The sequence below is a fragment of the Apus apus genome, chromosome 9, assembly GCF_020740795.1.
Source record: "Apus apus isolate bApuApu2 chromosome 9, bApuApu2.pri.cur, whole genome shotgun sequence".
Taxonomy (NCBI): domain Eukaryota; kingdom Metazoa; phylum Chordata; class Aves; order Apodiformes; family Apodidae; genus Apus; species Apus apus.
In genome coordinates this window covers 21,670,817-21,686,835 of record NC_067290.1, presented here as the reverse complement: position 1 = coordinate 21,686,835, position 16,019 = coordinate 21,670,817, and the positions used below count along the sequence as shown (strand labels likewise).

The 16,019-nt window shown below is 44.8% G+C and overlaps 1 protein-coding gene across 7 annotated transcripts in view; it reads left to right on the top strand.

The window, feature by feature from the left end:
* The first annotated feature begins 2,307 nt into the window (after positions 1-2,307).
* The window catches only part of TMCC1 (transmembrane and coiled-coil domain family 1), an 80,592-nt gene continuing 66,880 nt past the window's right edge, over positions 2,308-16,019 (top strand). Inside the window, exons 1-5 of one of the 7 annotated variants that reach the window (XM_051627401.1) lie at positions 2,783-2,875; positions 5,209-5,455; positions 10,343-10,491; positions 12,498-12,554; positions 15,737-15,981. In XM_051627401.1, coding sequence (XP_051483361.1) covers positions 15,778-15,981 — 204 coding nt within the window. In that variant the 5' untranslated portion in view covers positions 2,783-2,875; positions 5,209-5,455; positions 10,343-10,491; positions 12,498-12,554; positions 15,737-15,777. Of the gene's footprint in view, positions 2,386-2,779; positions 2,876-5,208; positions 5,456-10,342; positions 10,492-11,774; positions 11,847-12,497; positions 12,555-13,185; positions 13,756-15,273; positions 15,982-16,019 lie in introns of those variants that run through there. The other 6 variants (XM_051627399.1, XM_051627396.1, XM_051627398.1 and 3 more) reach the window with 6 other exon arrangements.

Here is a 16,019-nt window from a genome sequence, read left to right as displayed (position 1 = left end):
GTAATTTCATGTCTGTCTTCAAGTCTGCTACTTGGTTTCATCCCAGCAACTTCCTATTGAAAGAGCAAACATTATACAAAGACAAGACCAAAAAAATCCCATCTGGTGGCTCAACAGGTCATACCTAAAGGCTGGGGACTGTGGTTGTACCGAAGGGCCTGGGTAACAAACCAGGGGTGGCACTGGAACAAGTGACCAGGATACTGTAAGCAGTGTTTTGAGGAAGGCATAGAAGGGTAAATCTAATCAGTCCACAAGCTGTTTTTATTTTTCCCTGCAGGAATCAAAATAAATTAATAGAAGCACAAAGAGACCCTCCCCAGAGTCAACACCCTACAAGCTATTTGCTTTGGTGTTTCAGCCCAGCTTCCATCCTCCTACATTCTGTTTAGACCCAGAGCCTGTCACAGGACTTCCCTGTGCAAATGAGCATTAAGAGCTGTGCTGAATGCCACCAGCTCAGAAAAATAACTGCTGTGCTTATTTTACATTGACTTTGCACAAGCCCCTGCACTGGACAGAGACCAGCGAGGCCCAAAATGTTGTCTCTTTTGTAAGCAGTGAACTGATTTTAAGTTGGCTCATCAATCACCTGGAAGTTTAGAGCTGGATTACAGTGGTAGTCCAGATCAGTGTCCAGACCAGAAGTCTCTGTAATAAGGGCTGGCTCCTGCCCACAGGTACATGTAGCTGTACAGGTCTGGATTGTGCCTGCACACCCCCCTGACTTCCACAGACACTGAGCTCCTTGGGCTTCAGTTGTTCTGAAACAAAGATACTACAAAGCTAAGATCATAGAATCATAGAATCCTAGGGGTTGGAAGGGACCTCGAAAGATCATCTAGTCCAACCCCCCTGCCAGAGCAGGGTCACCTAGAGCACATCACACAGGAAGGCGTCCAGGCGGGTTTTGAATGTCTCCAGAGAAGGAGACTCCACAACCTCTCTGGGCAGCCTGTTCCAGGGCTCTGTCACTCTCACAGTAAAAAAAAATTTTCTGATATTCACCTTAAACCTCCTATGCTCCAATTTGTATCCATTACTCCTTGTCCTATCACTGGTCATCACTGAAAAAAGCTTAACTCCATCTTCTTGACACTCACCCTTTACGTATTTGTAAACATTGATGAGGTCACCCCTCAGTCTCCTTTTCTCCAAGCTAAAGAGACCCAGCCTTTCCCTCAATATCTATTTGCAGATTTGCAATGTTCCCCTCTTTGAATTAGTGAATATAAAATACTTTTGACCATGAATCACACAGTACAAGATCAGATGTGTAGAAATATATTGCAGAGAGTCCTATTAGAAAGTATGTAAAGAAGGAATATCATTAATAAGCCAAAACATCGATGCCCAGTACCTGCAGAGAGAAGTTAATCACTTTGTGTGTTGTCTAAAAGCACAGATTTCCTCTGATCTGATGTTCTTAACTATGTTGTACTTATTAGACTTATGTGTTAAAGCCAATTTTAATGTCAATTGGAGATAAAACACTAACAATTTGTTACTTACTTGGACATTTCTCATTAACAAACAAGAACAATTAATTAATAAATATGTTGAATAGAAATGCCACCATGTGTGCTGTTTGTTTATGCTGCATACTCTCTGGGGGCAGCTGGTGAAACTTCGCAAGTCAAGTTCACTTTCTGTTCTCCTGTGCTGACACAAGATCTCAAGGCTTGGTTATTCAGCTTTGAAAAGAAGGAGAGGTAAAAAGTTATTTCAAGAGAAAGAGATCTCTTACTAGTTCTGCCAGTTGTTTTTGTAGGAGATAGGGGAAGGACCAAAGTTCCTGTCAGCTTTAAACAAACTGTCCTCATTTCCTGGGTCCTGCAACGCCCAGGCAGACCTTAGCTGACCCACTGTTTATGAAGAGGCGTGAGGCTTGTGTGACCCCTGCGGGGTGGCAGAGGGAAGGTGGCCAGGAGGCAGGTGATGCATCCATCACACTCCTCATCCGAGCCCTGGCTATGCCAGCGCTGCGGATTCGCTTCAGGAGACAGAGTCACCATCTTCTACGTCCTGCCTTTAGGTCTTCTGCGTGTGTCAGGATCCAGGTCCTCTCTGCGCGCCCTGCGACTGTGACTTCAGGTGCCAGGGACGGAGTCCAGCGCAGCTCTTGCCCTGTGCGCCCCGGCGTGTCACGGCCGGGCCTTGCTCCGTGGCTTCAGGACACGCGGCTGTCACCGGGGGGCCCCGGGGGGCCCCGGGCCCGCCGCGCCCGCACGCGGCAGTGGGCGTGGCCTCTCGCCGGACCCCGCCCACATCCGCTGACGTCACCCGCCTCGCCCCCGTCTCGAGGCTGCGCGCTGACGTCGCGCGCGGCCGGGGCGCGCGCGGGATGGCGCAGGCGGCGGCGCGCGCGGGGCCTCGGCGGGGCCGGTGAGTGACCCGCGGCACGTGGGCAGCGCGCGCGGGGGGGAAGGCGCCGGGAGGGGCCGCGCGCCGGGAGGGGCCCGTCCCGCCGCGGAGCTGCTGCTGGGCCGCGCCGCCCCGGCTGCGCGGCCGGTGCGGGGCCCCCGCGGCCCAGGCGCCTCGGGCCGCCCCGCTCCCCCCGTTCCGCGCGGCGGGGCTCGCAGGTCTCGCTGCCGGGGCCGGGGCGCAGGTGCCGCCGGGGCGGGGGGCAGCGGCCGCCGCCCTGCGCGGGGCCGGGCCCGGCGGGGCCGGCAGCTGCTCCCGGAGGCCGCGGGCCGGTACGTGCGCGCAGCAATGTCCGCAGAGGCGCTGCTGGAGCGGGGCGGCTCGTGCCGGCGGCGCCCGGCCCGGCTGGGTTTTAGCAGTAAGTTTGGGGCCGTCTCACCTGTGCCTCCCGCCTTGGCCTGTCGGTGTCAGATAATCCAGAGACTGAAGGTTTCGTTGTGCTGAGAAGTCGGTGAGCTTGGATTTTGCCGTTCTATAGATGGGGTTTCAGAGGCAGGCCTTTGAAGTAGAGAGTTCGGCGGGTTCTGGGCTTTACCGGTGCTGAAAGCCGTGAGCCTTCGAACTGGAGCTGCTTGTGCAGCCGCTGTCACCGGGGGTGTCAGAAGGACCTAGTACAGACACAGCACATCCACATGCAGGGGCTCGAGGCATCACTTTGCTGCAAGGTTTGATCACTGTGGAAGCTTGAGGAGGCTTCTGGGTGGGCAGAAGTGAGCTGAAGGTACAAAGATCTGAGTGGAAGTGTGCAGGACACGAGTCATATAACCACCGCGTCAGAAATGGTGTCCATCAGCCACAAACCTTAAAATCTAGTGTTTCTGCAAGGTGGAAGCCCTTAGTAACACACACCTGGGCTGGAAGCGTGGCCACTGAAGTACTAATGCCCTAAACCTGAGCCAGTGCAAGAGTGTCCTCCTGAGCTTGGGGAGCAAGAGCTGCTGTCCTTGCTGCTGCTCACTGCTGGTCCAGCATGAGCGTGTTGCGGTAGCATCATGTTCAGTCAGCAGGACCGTGCTGCTCTCAGGGTAGATTCTTTGTCCATCTGGAAGTGTCTGGAGGTGAGGCAAGGCAGGTGTGTCAGCTGGGAGGGTTGTTCCTCTCTCTTGGTGCTGGGAGACCCTCTCCCCGGCTTGCAGGACTTGCTCCGTGGCCTCACAGGGTTTGTACAAGTTTCTTGGAGCTTTGTGTCCACTGTGTCCAGTTCAGCTGACTGATAAACCCTTTCAGCCCATGTGGAATTCATCTAAAGCACAGAAACAAGCTGAAGATGGAGGAGGTTCTACTTTCTGTAGATTTTGCTTTAGAAATAAATTCAGACTTCAGGCTTTTGTGTCATAAAAAAAACGCACAATTTTTTTTGCCATTTAAAAGTCTGAGGTCACCTGCCCCTGCCACGCAGCACGTGAAGGTTGCTGGGTTTTGCTGTCAGCAGGTGTCTGGTGTGGCCTTGGTGCTCTCACATGCCTCCCTCGTGGCTGTCCTCTGAGGTGTGAAAGCTGGTAACTTGAGCTTGCCTGGATACTGCTCGATGGAAGGGTCCTCAGAGAGCAGATGGTCCCCTCTGGATGAGAATGAATTTCTTTAGAGCCAGTGGGATTCACATTAGCTCTCCAGGGTGAGAGAGGGCAGTATTTCAGTATTAACCCTGAGACTTGTTAAAGTGGTTTGTGGGCAGCCAGCTCTTGGTGGTCCTGCTTGCACAGGAGTTGGAGCAGATGACCTCCAAAGGTTCCTTCCAACCTCAACCAGTTTGTGATTCTGTGAGCTCAGCACAATGTTTAATAGTGGATAAGCTGGTACTTTGGAAAAGTGAAGTGGATGAGACGCAATGTGAAGGTGGCAGGCTAGAGGGGGTTTGTCAGCACTGCCAGAAAACAAGTAGTCTGCTATGTTTTAAATACTTAAAATTATTAAAGCCCCTCTGCAGTCAAGACACTGGGTATTGTCACAGCACAGTGAGCTGATTCTTAATATTGTTCTTCTGGCCAAGCATATTAAAATGGTCACAAAAGGAACAGAAGTATGTGTGGAGTTAAATGTCTTTTTTGCAAATTGAAATATCTTCATACCTTCAGAAACATTTTATGATATGTAAAACTATGTGACCTTTTTTGTTTGTAAAGAAGAATCCTACTGTTGTACCAAAAGTGCAAAAACTTGTGTCACAGTAACATTGAACAGCTTTGATTTGGAACCCAGATCTGGCATACTATGGGAGATGCAAACACAGCAGAGAAGGTCTCTGTCCCAGAATGTTTACAGTTGTTTAACTTAAACCCAAATTAGGTAAGTTCAGAAGTATACCAGCACTCCTGGATGTTTATGCTGTGCAGGAGCTTCTCTAGTATGTGCCCATACCTGTGCTGGGGTGGACCTGCATCCCTATTGGTCCTTGATCTGAGCAGCAGCTCGGTTCTTCAGTCTGGCGTGGGTCACACAAGTATTTGTGTGAAAATACAGGGTGAACACTAAGTTCTGTCTGAAAGTTTTGTCTGAAACAAGGCACTCTGTGGTGTGGCATTGTCTTGTGTGCTCTGATATGATCAAGCTTTATCTAAATGCTTAGAGAATTTTCCTTCTTGATATAATTTATTAGGTTGAAGTACTCAGAATATGAAGTAGCTTCAGAGGTCTCTTCTGATTCTAAGTATTAAAGCCAGCAGAAACGCTGTGTTTCAAATAAGAGTGAATTCTTTTATCTGAACGAGCCTCTCAAGCTGTGGTGCTGATTTGCTGCTAATCAGATATTAATGTTGTTTCTTCTATGCTTGTTAATTTTGGCAGGTCTTTCTCCTCTACAAAGAAGCTTTGTTGCCAAGTTTTACTCTGAAAATGACCTACACTACTGACTGCAGCTGTCTATAAATGTAGAAGCCAATAAATTGTACCTCCTTCCCTCCTCTGACTTTCCCGTTTCCTGTGGAATTTATACTTCTAAGTATTTTTAAAATTAGACCTCTGTTGAAGACGTTTGGATTACAACTGTGAGCGTACCTATGCAAAGAGACAAACTCACCTGACGAATTTTGAGGTATGTCTACTATAACTTATTACAAATGGGAATAAAAAGCCATCTGATGATAGGGTGAAGGGAGCTCTAGGTGTACGTTTTCTAGATTCAGGTTGATCCACACCGTATTTCTTGCCTTTAGAAAGGGTATATACTATGCACAGTGAGACTGTATGAGCACCAGAATATCCAGCTGCCGTTGTGTGAAGGGTGACCCTGTTTGAACCTGCTGCAGGAATATCCAAAAGAGCGGGTTGCTTGTGTTGCATGGCCTGAGCCTTCATTGCTCACCCATCCAGCTCTTCAATGGCACCAAGGTCTGCAGACATTTTCCTCTTCCAAGCATTTGGAAGTTAAGTAGTCATTGAAATGCACTTATGAGGCAATGGGAGTTTCTCTGGTTAGAAGAAGCATTCCGATGAAGTTAGAAGATACTCCCCTTGAAGTGGAAAGCATCTTTAATGAAGGCTAGAGAAGCAGTAGGTCTTGCTTGCCTTCCTGTGCACAGGTCAGACTGCAGTGGTCTTTTTGTTCACAGAAAGCAGCAGTCCCATAGGGCAACCTGCCTGTAATGACTAGCAGAGCCGGGTGGGCTTTGTGACTGTCCCAGCTTTGTCCCAGCCAGGTAACAGAAGATGGAGAACCTTGGCTCTTTAAGAAGTGCAGAAATTCACCAGCTTGCACAGCTGTGTTTTACCTTAAGGCTTTTAGCTGCACTTCATCTTGAATTCTAAACCAGGAATGAGGAAGTCAGCTAACTTCCTCTGCATGGGCTTCCAGAGGCCAGTGAGCACTGATACCATCTGTTGACTCTCCCTTTGTAAACTGCTTGGACATGGTTCTCTTCTCTGGGATTGTTTGCAAACACTCCAGAGCAGTGGCAGTCTTACCAGCTGCTTGTGGCTTACAGAGAGAGGTGAGCACATCACTGTCTTGCAGAAGACACTGATTAGCCCTTAGTTTAGGGTCTCTTTTAAGGGAAAACTAATGTGCTGAGAGGAGATACCTGACTGAATCACTCAGCATGCTGCATTGCTGTACAGTGTGTGTGTAGAAGACATTCTTTTCTTCAGAGCTTTATTCATGAGCTCCAGTGATTTAGGCTGAGGCAATACTTTATTTCCTTCTCTCTAAATTGAGGTTGATCTACCTTTGTAAAACATTTGGTTTCTTGAAAAGTGTAGTTTGCAATAATTTTCATTATTGAGTAAGTTTCATTATTCAAACACATGACTGAAAGTGAATACTAAGTTGTGGAATGGCAAGGAATTTGAGCATAAGATAAAGTCTTGTTTTGATTAAAGAAATGGTCTGAAAGGTGGAGTTGTGTACATTAATGTTACCCTAGAACTGCCCTACGAGGCATTTAAAAAAAATTGGAAGAACATCAAAGGGTACTGAGATGCTGGGAAGGATGGTAGTGCCATGGATTCAACTTGTGTGTGATGGGTTGTGATAAGAAGTTCGTAGATGCCTACTTACAGTTTCTTCACTGAAAATGTTAGTATTTTTCAGATTTGTGTGAGCTAGTTGGTCTCCCTTAAATTCTTTAGCAGCCTTTGTCCTCAGTTGTTGGCTGTTATGTTCCTGGAAGCTCGTTGCCTTAGTGATTATCCTGTTAGCAAATAAATGTGTTTTTCATGATCTCCAGGTATGCTAGTTTGGAGCAAAAAGGCTGCGTTCTTTTCTGGGACCCACAGGGACTCAGTATTTGTAAACCCCTGCCCGTGGCAGGGCACTGGCCAGGAGTCTTACACTTCAGTAGGTTGTCGCAGTAAGGTGTGAGGCTCTGTGAGGAGCAGGGAGTGTTCCTGTGAGTCTGAGCAATGGTGAAAGTCTGAGAAATTAACAAAGGTATTTAGGATGGCCCATATAGGGTGTATACGTGCTGGGGGCCTGACTGGCTGGAAAGCAGGTCTGCAGAAAGTGACCTGAGGGTTCTGGTGGACACCCCCGTGGAGCAATGTTCTGAAAGCAGCCACTGACACGGGTCTTGCTTGGTCTGTGCTCTGGCTATAAGCCTGCATCTCCTCAGTGGCAGGTAAGCTTCAGCCTTATTCAAAGAAATCTGCTTTCTTTTTGTGCTGCTTTGGGTAAAGGTTTTGTGGATTTTTTTCAGGTTGACTCTGCCATGAATGTGGGAGGGAACATTCTGGTTTTGGCTGAGGCCGTAAATGTGTGAGTGCTTGATTCCCATTGGCAAGCAAGTCGTTAAGCCCAGTTTCTTCATACCAAATGCAGGGAGTTAACTGCTGTCTTTGTGCAGTTGACTGTGGAGGTGGATGTTGAAGAGCTAGCATATTTGTGTGTATGGCACGTGAGAAGCATATTCCTCCTTTTGAGTCCATGTTTAATGTCTGTAGAGGGTGGTTAAGGTACACAGTTTAGAGCAGATATGTTAAAGATCTGGGTTGCAGTATGGGGGTGGTTATCAGTGCTTCGGATTCGTAGATGTTTCCCCATTTCGGGACTGAGTGCCATTTGAGTTAGTCTTTGTAAACTGTTTTCTATTTTGTAACTCATTTGATGCTAAACATTAGTGGAAGGCTTTCATATACCTAATATGAATATATGAATATTTCGTATACCATCAGCACCTGAATCAGTGGGAAAGGCATTTATAACTTTGCTGAGCTAAATAAAAACTTCCTTTGATCTGTGTTTTAGTCTCAGTAAGTTGAGCCAACACTTCTGAAAGATCAGAGAATTAATACTGGTTTTGAGTCATCAGGGGGAGTATTTTACCAGTCTGTGCCAGGTTAGTTCTACTTTCTTCTTTTCACGAGTCATTGTAAAATATGATGCTTTCAAAATTCAGGGCTAAAAGCACATGTTAAGATCGCATGTAGCGTAGGTTGGTGGTAGATGATAGCTTTCTTTGCAAGCCTGGTAATTTAACTTGCTTTCACCCTCTTCAAACTCCAAGCCTGAAATAAACCTTTCTTTCAGAGCTAGAGGTGCTAAATCTTTCTTGCTTCTGTGCTGGCCTTGTCACAAATGGATCTGCTAGGAAGTAAAATGAGAGGCCATCTCTTCTCTCTCTCTCTCTTTTCTTTTTTTTTTTTTTTTTTTTTAATATGACTATGCTTAAAAGTCTCTCTGTAATGCCTGAAAAAGCTGCAGTGTAACCTTTCATCTTGGAAGTGGAATGAAAATACCTGTATTTCCACTTCGTGGTTCACTTGTTCCTGACATTTGAGTTAGCTTTGACACATTGAAAGAGGCAGCATCTTCTGGCAGAGGTGGAGAAGAGCAGCTTTGATCTCTTCCCCCAACCCCCTTCCTCTCCTGAAAGGTCCTGCCAGAATGTTTGGCATGGCCTAGTAACGTTGTGCTTTTCCAAAGGCAGGGGAATTTGATCCAGATAGTGCAGATGTCAATAGCAAAAGTGGATTCTAAGAATGCAGCTGACCACAGGAACATTTGAGATGCCTCCAGGAATTAAATTGTTCCAGTGAAAGATTTCTTTAAGAGGGGTAAGATAAAAGAAGCTGACTTACTCCTTTTCACCTTTGCGCATATGGAATTCATCTGGTATTTGCAGGTAGGCTTTTATTTTTGCTGTGCTGCTCTGGACAGGCTCAGCACAGGCAGGAAACACCTCCAGAGTCTTATCCTCCTCAGTGGAACAGTTGCATCTGCTGCAGTGAAACTGAACTGGTTCCTGCTGCTTGATGTCCCTGCAATAGTGAAAACTGGCAAAGCTGCTTAAAATGGTTTCTTCAAACAAAGAACTGTGGCTTGTTTTGACAAACAGGACTTGGTGCTTAAAGCTGCATTTTAAATGAGACAAGACACCTGAGGGTGTATTGCAGTACTGCAGGAGCAGTTTTTACTCGTTGAGGTCCACATAAGTCAGGAGTTTTCCTCATCTCTGAGTTGAGGGGAGCAGATTGTGCCAATGACCACGTAATTGGAAGGAGAAAAGGAAGTGAAGAGAGTGTTGTCTGCTCATCTGTGACTTGAGTGCAGTTTTACCCACAGGATTAATGTTTGAGCTTTCAGGAACAAAAACCGGTTCATTAGTTTTGCTGGTCAGTGGTATTAAATATAAAGTGATAGGAAGGAATTGTTTCAGCAGGATGTGGATCTGAGGTGAGACTCATGTTGAAAAATCATCTCTGGTATGTCTATGGGTGTGCTACCCTCACACGGGATGGACATGTGAACCATTAGGGGATACAGGGGTAGAAATGGTGGGTACGTTTTGAGGTGCCAGAGCTTAAAATCTGCTTGACCATTTGTTAATGTGCATGGGGAAGGTCTGAGAAAACGTGACTCTTCCTCTCTCCCTCCCCACTTCTCCAGAGAAATGAAGAATTCTTAATGTCTTCAGAGTGACCTCAGGGATCTGGTGTCCCCCCCCCCTTTTATTTGTAGCATGCTCACCCCTAACAAACTAATGGATGGACAGTGTAAATCTATTTTAGGCTTTTGAGGATTCTAAGAGGGAGGTTGTATGTCCCATGTTTTGTATGGGCTCAGACATAGTGCCATTTTTGCCCCTGAATATCTTAAAAATACTGTTAAGTTGCTCCTTGGTGATGATCATGTAATTCTTACATGATCCAGCCTCTCTGTTATGTTATTAACAGTGTGCTGGAGTGAGGTTTTTTGTCCTTTGGTATTCATACAAGTGACCTGTGGTTTATTGTGTGTGAAGAACTGATTTATAGTGCATGTTTCAGTTGACTTAAATAATCCTTTTACCAAAAGTATACACTTGGCTACCTTTTAAAATTCAGCAGCTTGGCATTCTATCTGTACTGATACCTGTACACATTGTCTTGAAGGAAAGCTAAGTGTTTTGCTCCATTATAAAGTCTTTTATTAAAGTACCTTCACTGGTACTACCCTGGGTGTTCCTCTCCTCCTTCAGCTAGCTGGGCTGTTTTTATTTTGCATTAGGCGCAGACTGACTTGCTCAAGATCTGACACAAGCTGGTTTAGCCCAAGACACCTGGTCCTCAGGCCATGCTGTAGCCACCACACTGTGTTCCTGCTGAATCCATGGGATGGAAAGGGAAAGAAAGGATAGCAGAGGTGACATCTTACAGGTGACTTCCTTCTTGACTTCGGAATAATGCTTGGGATAGGTTGGAGGGTTTAGAAAAATCATTACGCAGAAATCAGTAACACCTGTTGGTTTTGCCCTGTAACACTGTGCTGTGGGTCTCTCTCTTTGCCCCGTGTTCCCTGTTCCTGTTAGAGTGGCAGTTTCTCTCCCTCTGGTTCATCCTTGCCTGCTGTATTGGGCGGCAGGGACTCCTTATCCTGAGCACTGTGGATTGATTCAGTTACTTCCCTGAAGCACTCTGTGCTGTTTCATCAGGAGTAGCTGGCTTTGGGCTACTCCTCTTTTCTAAAATCTCAGCTGCAGAACCTCAACAGAAGTTTGGCTGCTTTACACATACTTGAAGCTGTTTTTTTCCCCCCATCTCCCAGTTGCACTATTTGATATGCTGAGTTTTTCTGGTTTTGTCTTTCAGTTTGCTCTTTCAACCATACTCCCTTTCTGCTCTCCCAGAGTACTGTCAGGGTTGTGGCCAGGTGAGGGGCTTTGTATGTGTTTCTCTCCTCCCATCCCCTTTTTAATTTTAGACTTCGCTAGAATGCCAGGAAATCTTTTCTTGGGTGAATTTTGGAGGAGAAGGTATCTTGAAAACTACAGATATCCTTTCCATTGAAAATAGTATTGTTGTCTGGTCTTTAACTGTGTTCCCTGTATTCTGCCATCTTACCCATATTCTTTGTGTTTCGTTTTTTTCTTGTACATCTTTTTCTTCTCCTCTTGTCCTGGTTCTTTACTCTGACTTTTAACATTTTTTATTATTTTGTAATAGTTAAATATACCTGTCTCTTTAGGCATTAGGTAGTCATGCCACTACCCAGTTGGGTTTTTTGAGTCAAGTTCTTTACTCTATTACTGTTGTCTTCCTCTTTGAATGTTTTCCAAACCACAGCCCCCTTGAATTTTACACCCATTCCGGTTTCCCACGAGTTCCTCTTTCTGACAGGGTTAGTTGTGAACACTCAAAGCTTTCTCTCGTTACTTGCTCTGCAGCTTATTGCTGTTGAACAACGATGCTTTTAGAATATCTTAATCCTCCTGTGGGTGTAAATCACTTGCTAGGGTTCCTAGTTCCCATTGTAGGTGGTTTTCCAGTGTGTCTTTGGCCGTTTTGGAGTGAGCTTCTGAAAATCATCTGGGATTTCTCAAAACTAAGCTGGGCTGTTTCTTAATAAAAATCATTCTTATCCTGAAGCAACTGAAAAATATTTTTCTTTTGCCAAACAGGAAGGATGGGAAGCATCTTCTACCTAAGATCCATACAAACTGTGGACTGCAACTCTATGATGAGCCATTAAACTTACCTGCTTATGGCATAAAATAAATATGAGAGTTTCTTTGGTAATTGAACTTCAACATTAATGTTAAGGGTTCAAGGTGTTCAAATACAGTAGAAATAATAGGTACTTGAAATATTCTATGAAAAGACAGAATCTTTTCTGTTGTCTTTGGTTGAAAAGGAAAGGTGGTTGCTGCAGAAGACAGGGGCTAGATTTGTTGGACTCCTGACAGAGGTTGCTGTCAGGCACAGTCAAGGTGACAGAGGTGTCCCTGTGAAGTGAACTGAAAGGTGCTCATGTTTCAAAGTGCTTACAGTTCTCACGTCCTAAAGCAAGCTGTTTGACCTGTGCAGGGAACATTTGAATGACTAAATACGAGGAGAAAATGAAACCTGTGTGGACCAGTCTGACCTTGCAGGCTGGAGCCCTAAGGTCTGCCTGTGCTTTCAGCACATGCTGGTGGCCATAACGCCAAGAGAAAGCATTCCTCCACAAGAGCTTCTTGATTAACTCTGGAAGGCTCAGTTTTAATTTCAATTATATTTGTATCCCTTCAGTTATTTGAAAGAGTTTAAAATAGCCCAGCTTCCAGAGGCATTTGCATTTAAATGAGAAAAATACTTAGAAGTTGGAACCATGCTCACTTTGTTGATTGTCTACATCTTTCCTCCTATTTCCAAGAATTGCATCTCATACCCAATTTCTTTTGCAGTTTTGTTCAGTGGAGGGACTGCTGTATGTCAGCCATGCTAAAGGGCAAGTGATGGAGGCAAGTACTAGTTTATATATTCAGTTGTCTAATACTGTTTTTTTGCCAGTTTCTCCTTTTGAACTGTTTTGTTTCCTAGGGCTGCTGTGAAATAATTGCACAAATTAAGGACTATATTAGTATGTTTTGGGATGTAATAATGTTATAACACTTGCTCAGTGTGACTGTACGTGGAATTGTGAATTTTGTCCTTGATGCATTGTATTCTCAAACGAGTAAGAAATGTGGTTTTTTGAACTTCATGCTATAAAGTACTCCATTTCCTCCTTCAAACAGCTTATAAAGGCTGTTATAAGTGGAGAAAAAAACAAGCACAAAACTTGAATCCTAAGGCAAATAAATGGGTTAATTAACACTTCTTATTCACAGTTCTTCACATTTATGTGTAGTTTTTTCCCCAAAGGTAGATACTAGCACAAATAAGTAGTTAGGTGGATCTTTGTACCAGATACACAATTTCAAAAGCTCTTTCCAGGCTCACAACAGACTGATTGGAAATGTGGATAGAAAGGCCACCATAGAGCTCTCTGTAGGAGCCTCTTAAAGATAAGAGTGTAACTTCAGAAATCAGGCACAGGGCACACAGGGATAGTAGTGACTTGTCTGTGAGCCAGCTGTGGGCTGATCTGCTTCAGGTTTGTTTGTAAATTGGCATAGGGCTAATTGAAGCAGGTTATGGTTTCCAGCAGGTAATGCATGGTCTCTAGTTAGACTGGAGTGGTGTTCTTTAAGATCAGCAGCATTACCAGTAGTAAACTAGCTAGAAAGCATGCAGGAGAGCAAAAACATACTGGTTAGAGGGTGTCTTGGACATCTTTGGTATGAACTGCAGTTCTGCAGTGAGTGCTGACTGAAAAAGGAATACTGAGGGATTAGCTAAGATGAAAAAGGCAGTTATGGGTCAACTGTCAGGTTTGTATTTTATACGCCAGATAATTTTGGGATTCTTGCCTTTTAGACAGTGAGGTTTGTTCACTGAACCATTTGGTCTGTTGGATGAAAAAGGATAATCTAGTTTTGCATTTTTTTTTTTCTCCAAAACTTAAATTGAGTGGAGACCTGCAGTTCAACTTTCTGGAAAACCTGTAGCATAAGAAAAAAGAAATATAAAGGAAGAACAAGCTCAAAACTGAAAGCATAGTACTAGTCACAAAGGCACTTGAAGTAATTTCAGAAAGTGTCAAGTATGTAAAAACAAAAGGTTGGTTGCTCTTTTTTTCCCTCATGCAATTTATGCACAAATGTGGGTAAATACATTACGTTTTTCAGGGATGTACTTTATTACTTTGCATTTAATGTAGTATTGATTAAACTGGCCAATATATTTAGGCTCAATGCTTCTACCATGTCCAAAGTACTGAGATAAAATCCTGTATGATTCCAGTGTTCTGCTTTTTGTAAGTACTGAATCCCATCTTGCCTCCAGCTGATTGCAGCGACATTTGAAAAAAAGAGAGTGTGAGGCAGCTCTTGATATTTTTGGATGCCAATTTGGAAAGCATTTTGGAATATCTGTTTAACCCATTGTGTCAGGTTTTGGATGCAGAATATTGAGAGCGCTCTAATGGTAACCTCAATGCATTATATTTCTGCAGCTGTTTTAAGATAAAAATGAATGCTCTCAAATCCCAAGCATATGTTGCATTTCAAAGAAAATGTTTTTTTTAAAGCACAGTCTGCTTTCTGCCAAGATTGAAGTAGACCTCTCTGATCTGACTTCATTATTTATAGAAGCCTAATCAAAGCTTTCTTCTGCAAGAAAACAATGATCGGCTTCCGAGCATGTGATCTCATGGTGCTGATGTGAAACTCTTTAGATATTGTGTCCTTCCATCCTTCCTTCCTCATTCCTTTGCTGCACTTCTCCCATAGTGTGTTTCTGTATCAGTGCTCAGCTGCAGTGTCTACAAGCAGCTCCTGCCCAAGCCCTGCTGGTAGGTGAGGTTGGGCTCTCCTGGAGGAAAGCTGCCTGTTTTCTCTGCTGGAGACTGAGCTATACATCCATGGTGCTGCTCCCTTTCAGATTGGTTGCTTAATCTACTTTTTAAAAGGCATTCTTGTTTTCTCTCAGAACTGTGGACAAGACTATGCCAATTGAAACCATTTCACTTGCCTGTTCTTGCTGGAAGACAGATTTTCACATCTAGGTTCCAGGGCCATCGGCAGATGTTGGCAGTGATGTGCCATTTCTGACTATTTGGGAATGCATAACTGCTTTGGAAATGTTCTGTTTTCTTGCATATATTAGATACTGCGAAGTTAGGCATTCTACAGGAACATCAGGTAGGCAGAGCAGACATTACATTTGAAGCACAAAATACCAGATCTTTGTCAAGGAACAAAATTAATTCTGCCAAAGAGACTAACAGGCTCCTTGTAAGTTTAAGCTCATGTTCTGTTAGATATTATCTGGGCTTGTTCTTAATAAGCAAAACCCCACTGTTTCCTCCTTGCTTCTCCCTCTTTTGAACAGCTTTTTTTTACCTTTCTTGCTTCCCTGTACCCTTTGTGCTGGGCTTCTTACCCTAGGCAATGAATGACCTGTCTCAGACAAGCTTTGGCTTCTGCATACAGCCTAGGTGCAACTAATACCACATGGAGAGATGCTTGGAAAACTGATACGTTTTGTTTTGTTAATGGCATGTTTTGAGAGTTGGATTTTTTTAACCCTCTACTTTCTGCATGGATGTATAATAATGACTCTTTTGTTTGACATTAGATAAGCATGAGATCACCGTGGCACAGCTGCATGTGTAGTCACTCTTGAAGCAATTGCACACCTAATTGGCAGACAATCTTGGCATTTTTAGAGCAACAGCCTTTTAAAGACAGGGGACTTTTTAATGTATGAATAGTCAAATAAACCTGTTGGGTGTCATCAATGGAGCCCTCTGGCACTGAACAGTTGTGTGATGACCCTGATCCTGGAGGCAAATCCCAAGATCAAGACACCAAAAAGCAACATGAATCAGAGCAAAAATTATCCAAAATAACCCATAATGCTTTGGAGAACATTAATGTGATTGGTCAAGGCTTGAAGCACCTTTTCCAGCATCAGCGCAGGAGGTCGTCAGTTTCTCCGCATGATATTCAGCAAGCTCAGGCTGATCTGGAGCCTGACATGGATTTGGAAAGCCAAAGCATCTGTGCTGACATTGATGGTGTCTCCACCCACCCTACAGCTCTGAACCGGGTGCTCCAGCAGATCAGAGTGCCACCTAAAATGAAGAGAGGGACGAGCCTGCACAGCAGGCGGGGCAAGGCAGAGGCCCCGAAGGGAAGCCCGCAGATCAGCAGGAGGTCTGCACAGGACATGCAGTCAGGTCGGCCCAGATCATCCTCGACTACAGATGCTCCCACAAACTTGTCCGTGATGGAGATTGCTTCTTCTATCTATGTAGGTGGAGAGGAGGCCACAGCAGCAGCAGTAAGTTACTCAGATTTACCTTTGGTCTTTATCATCTC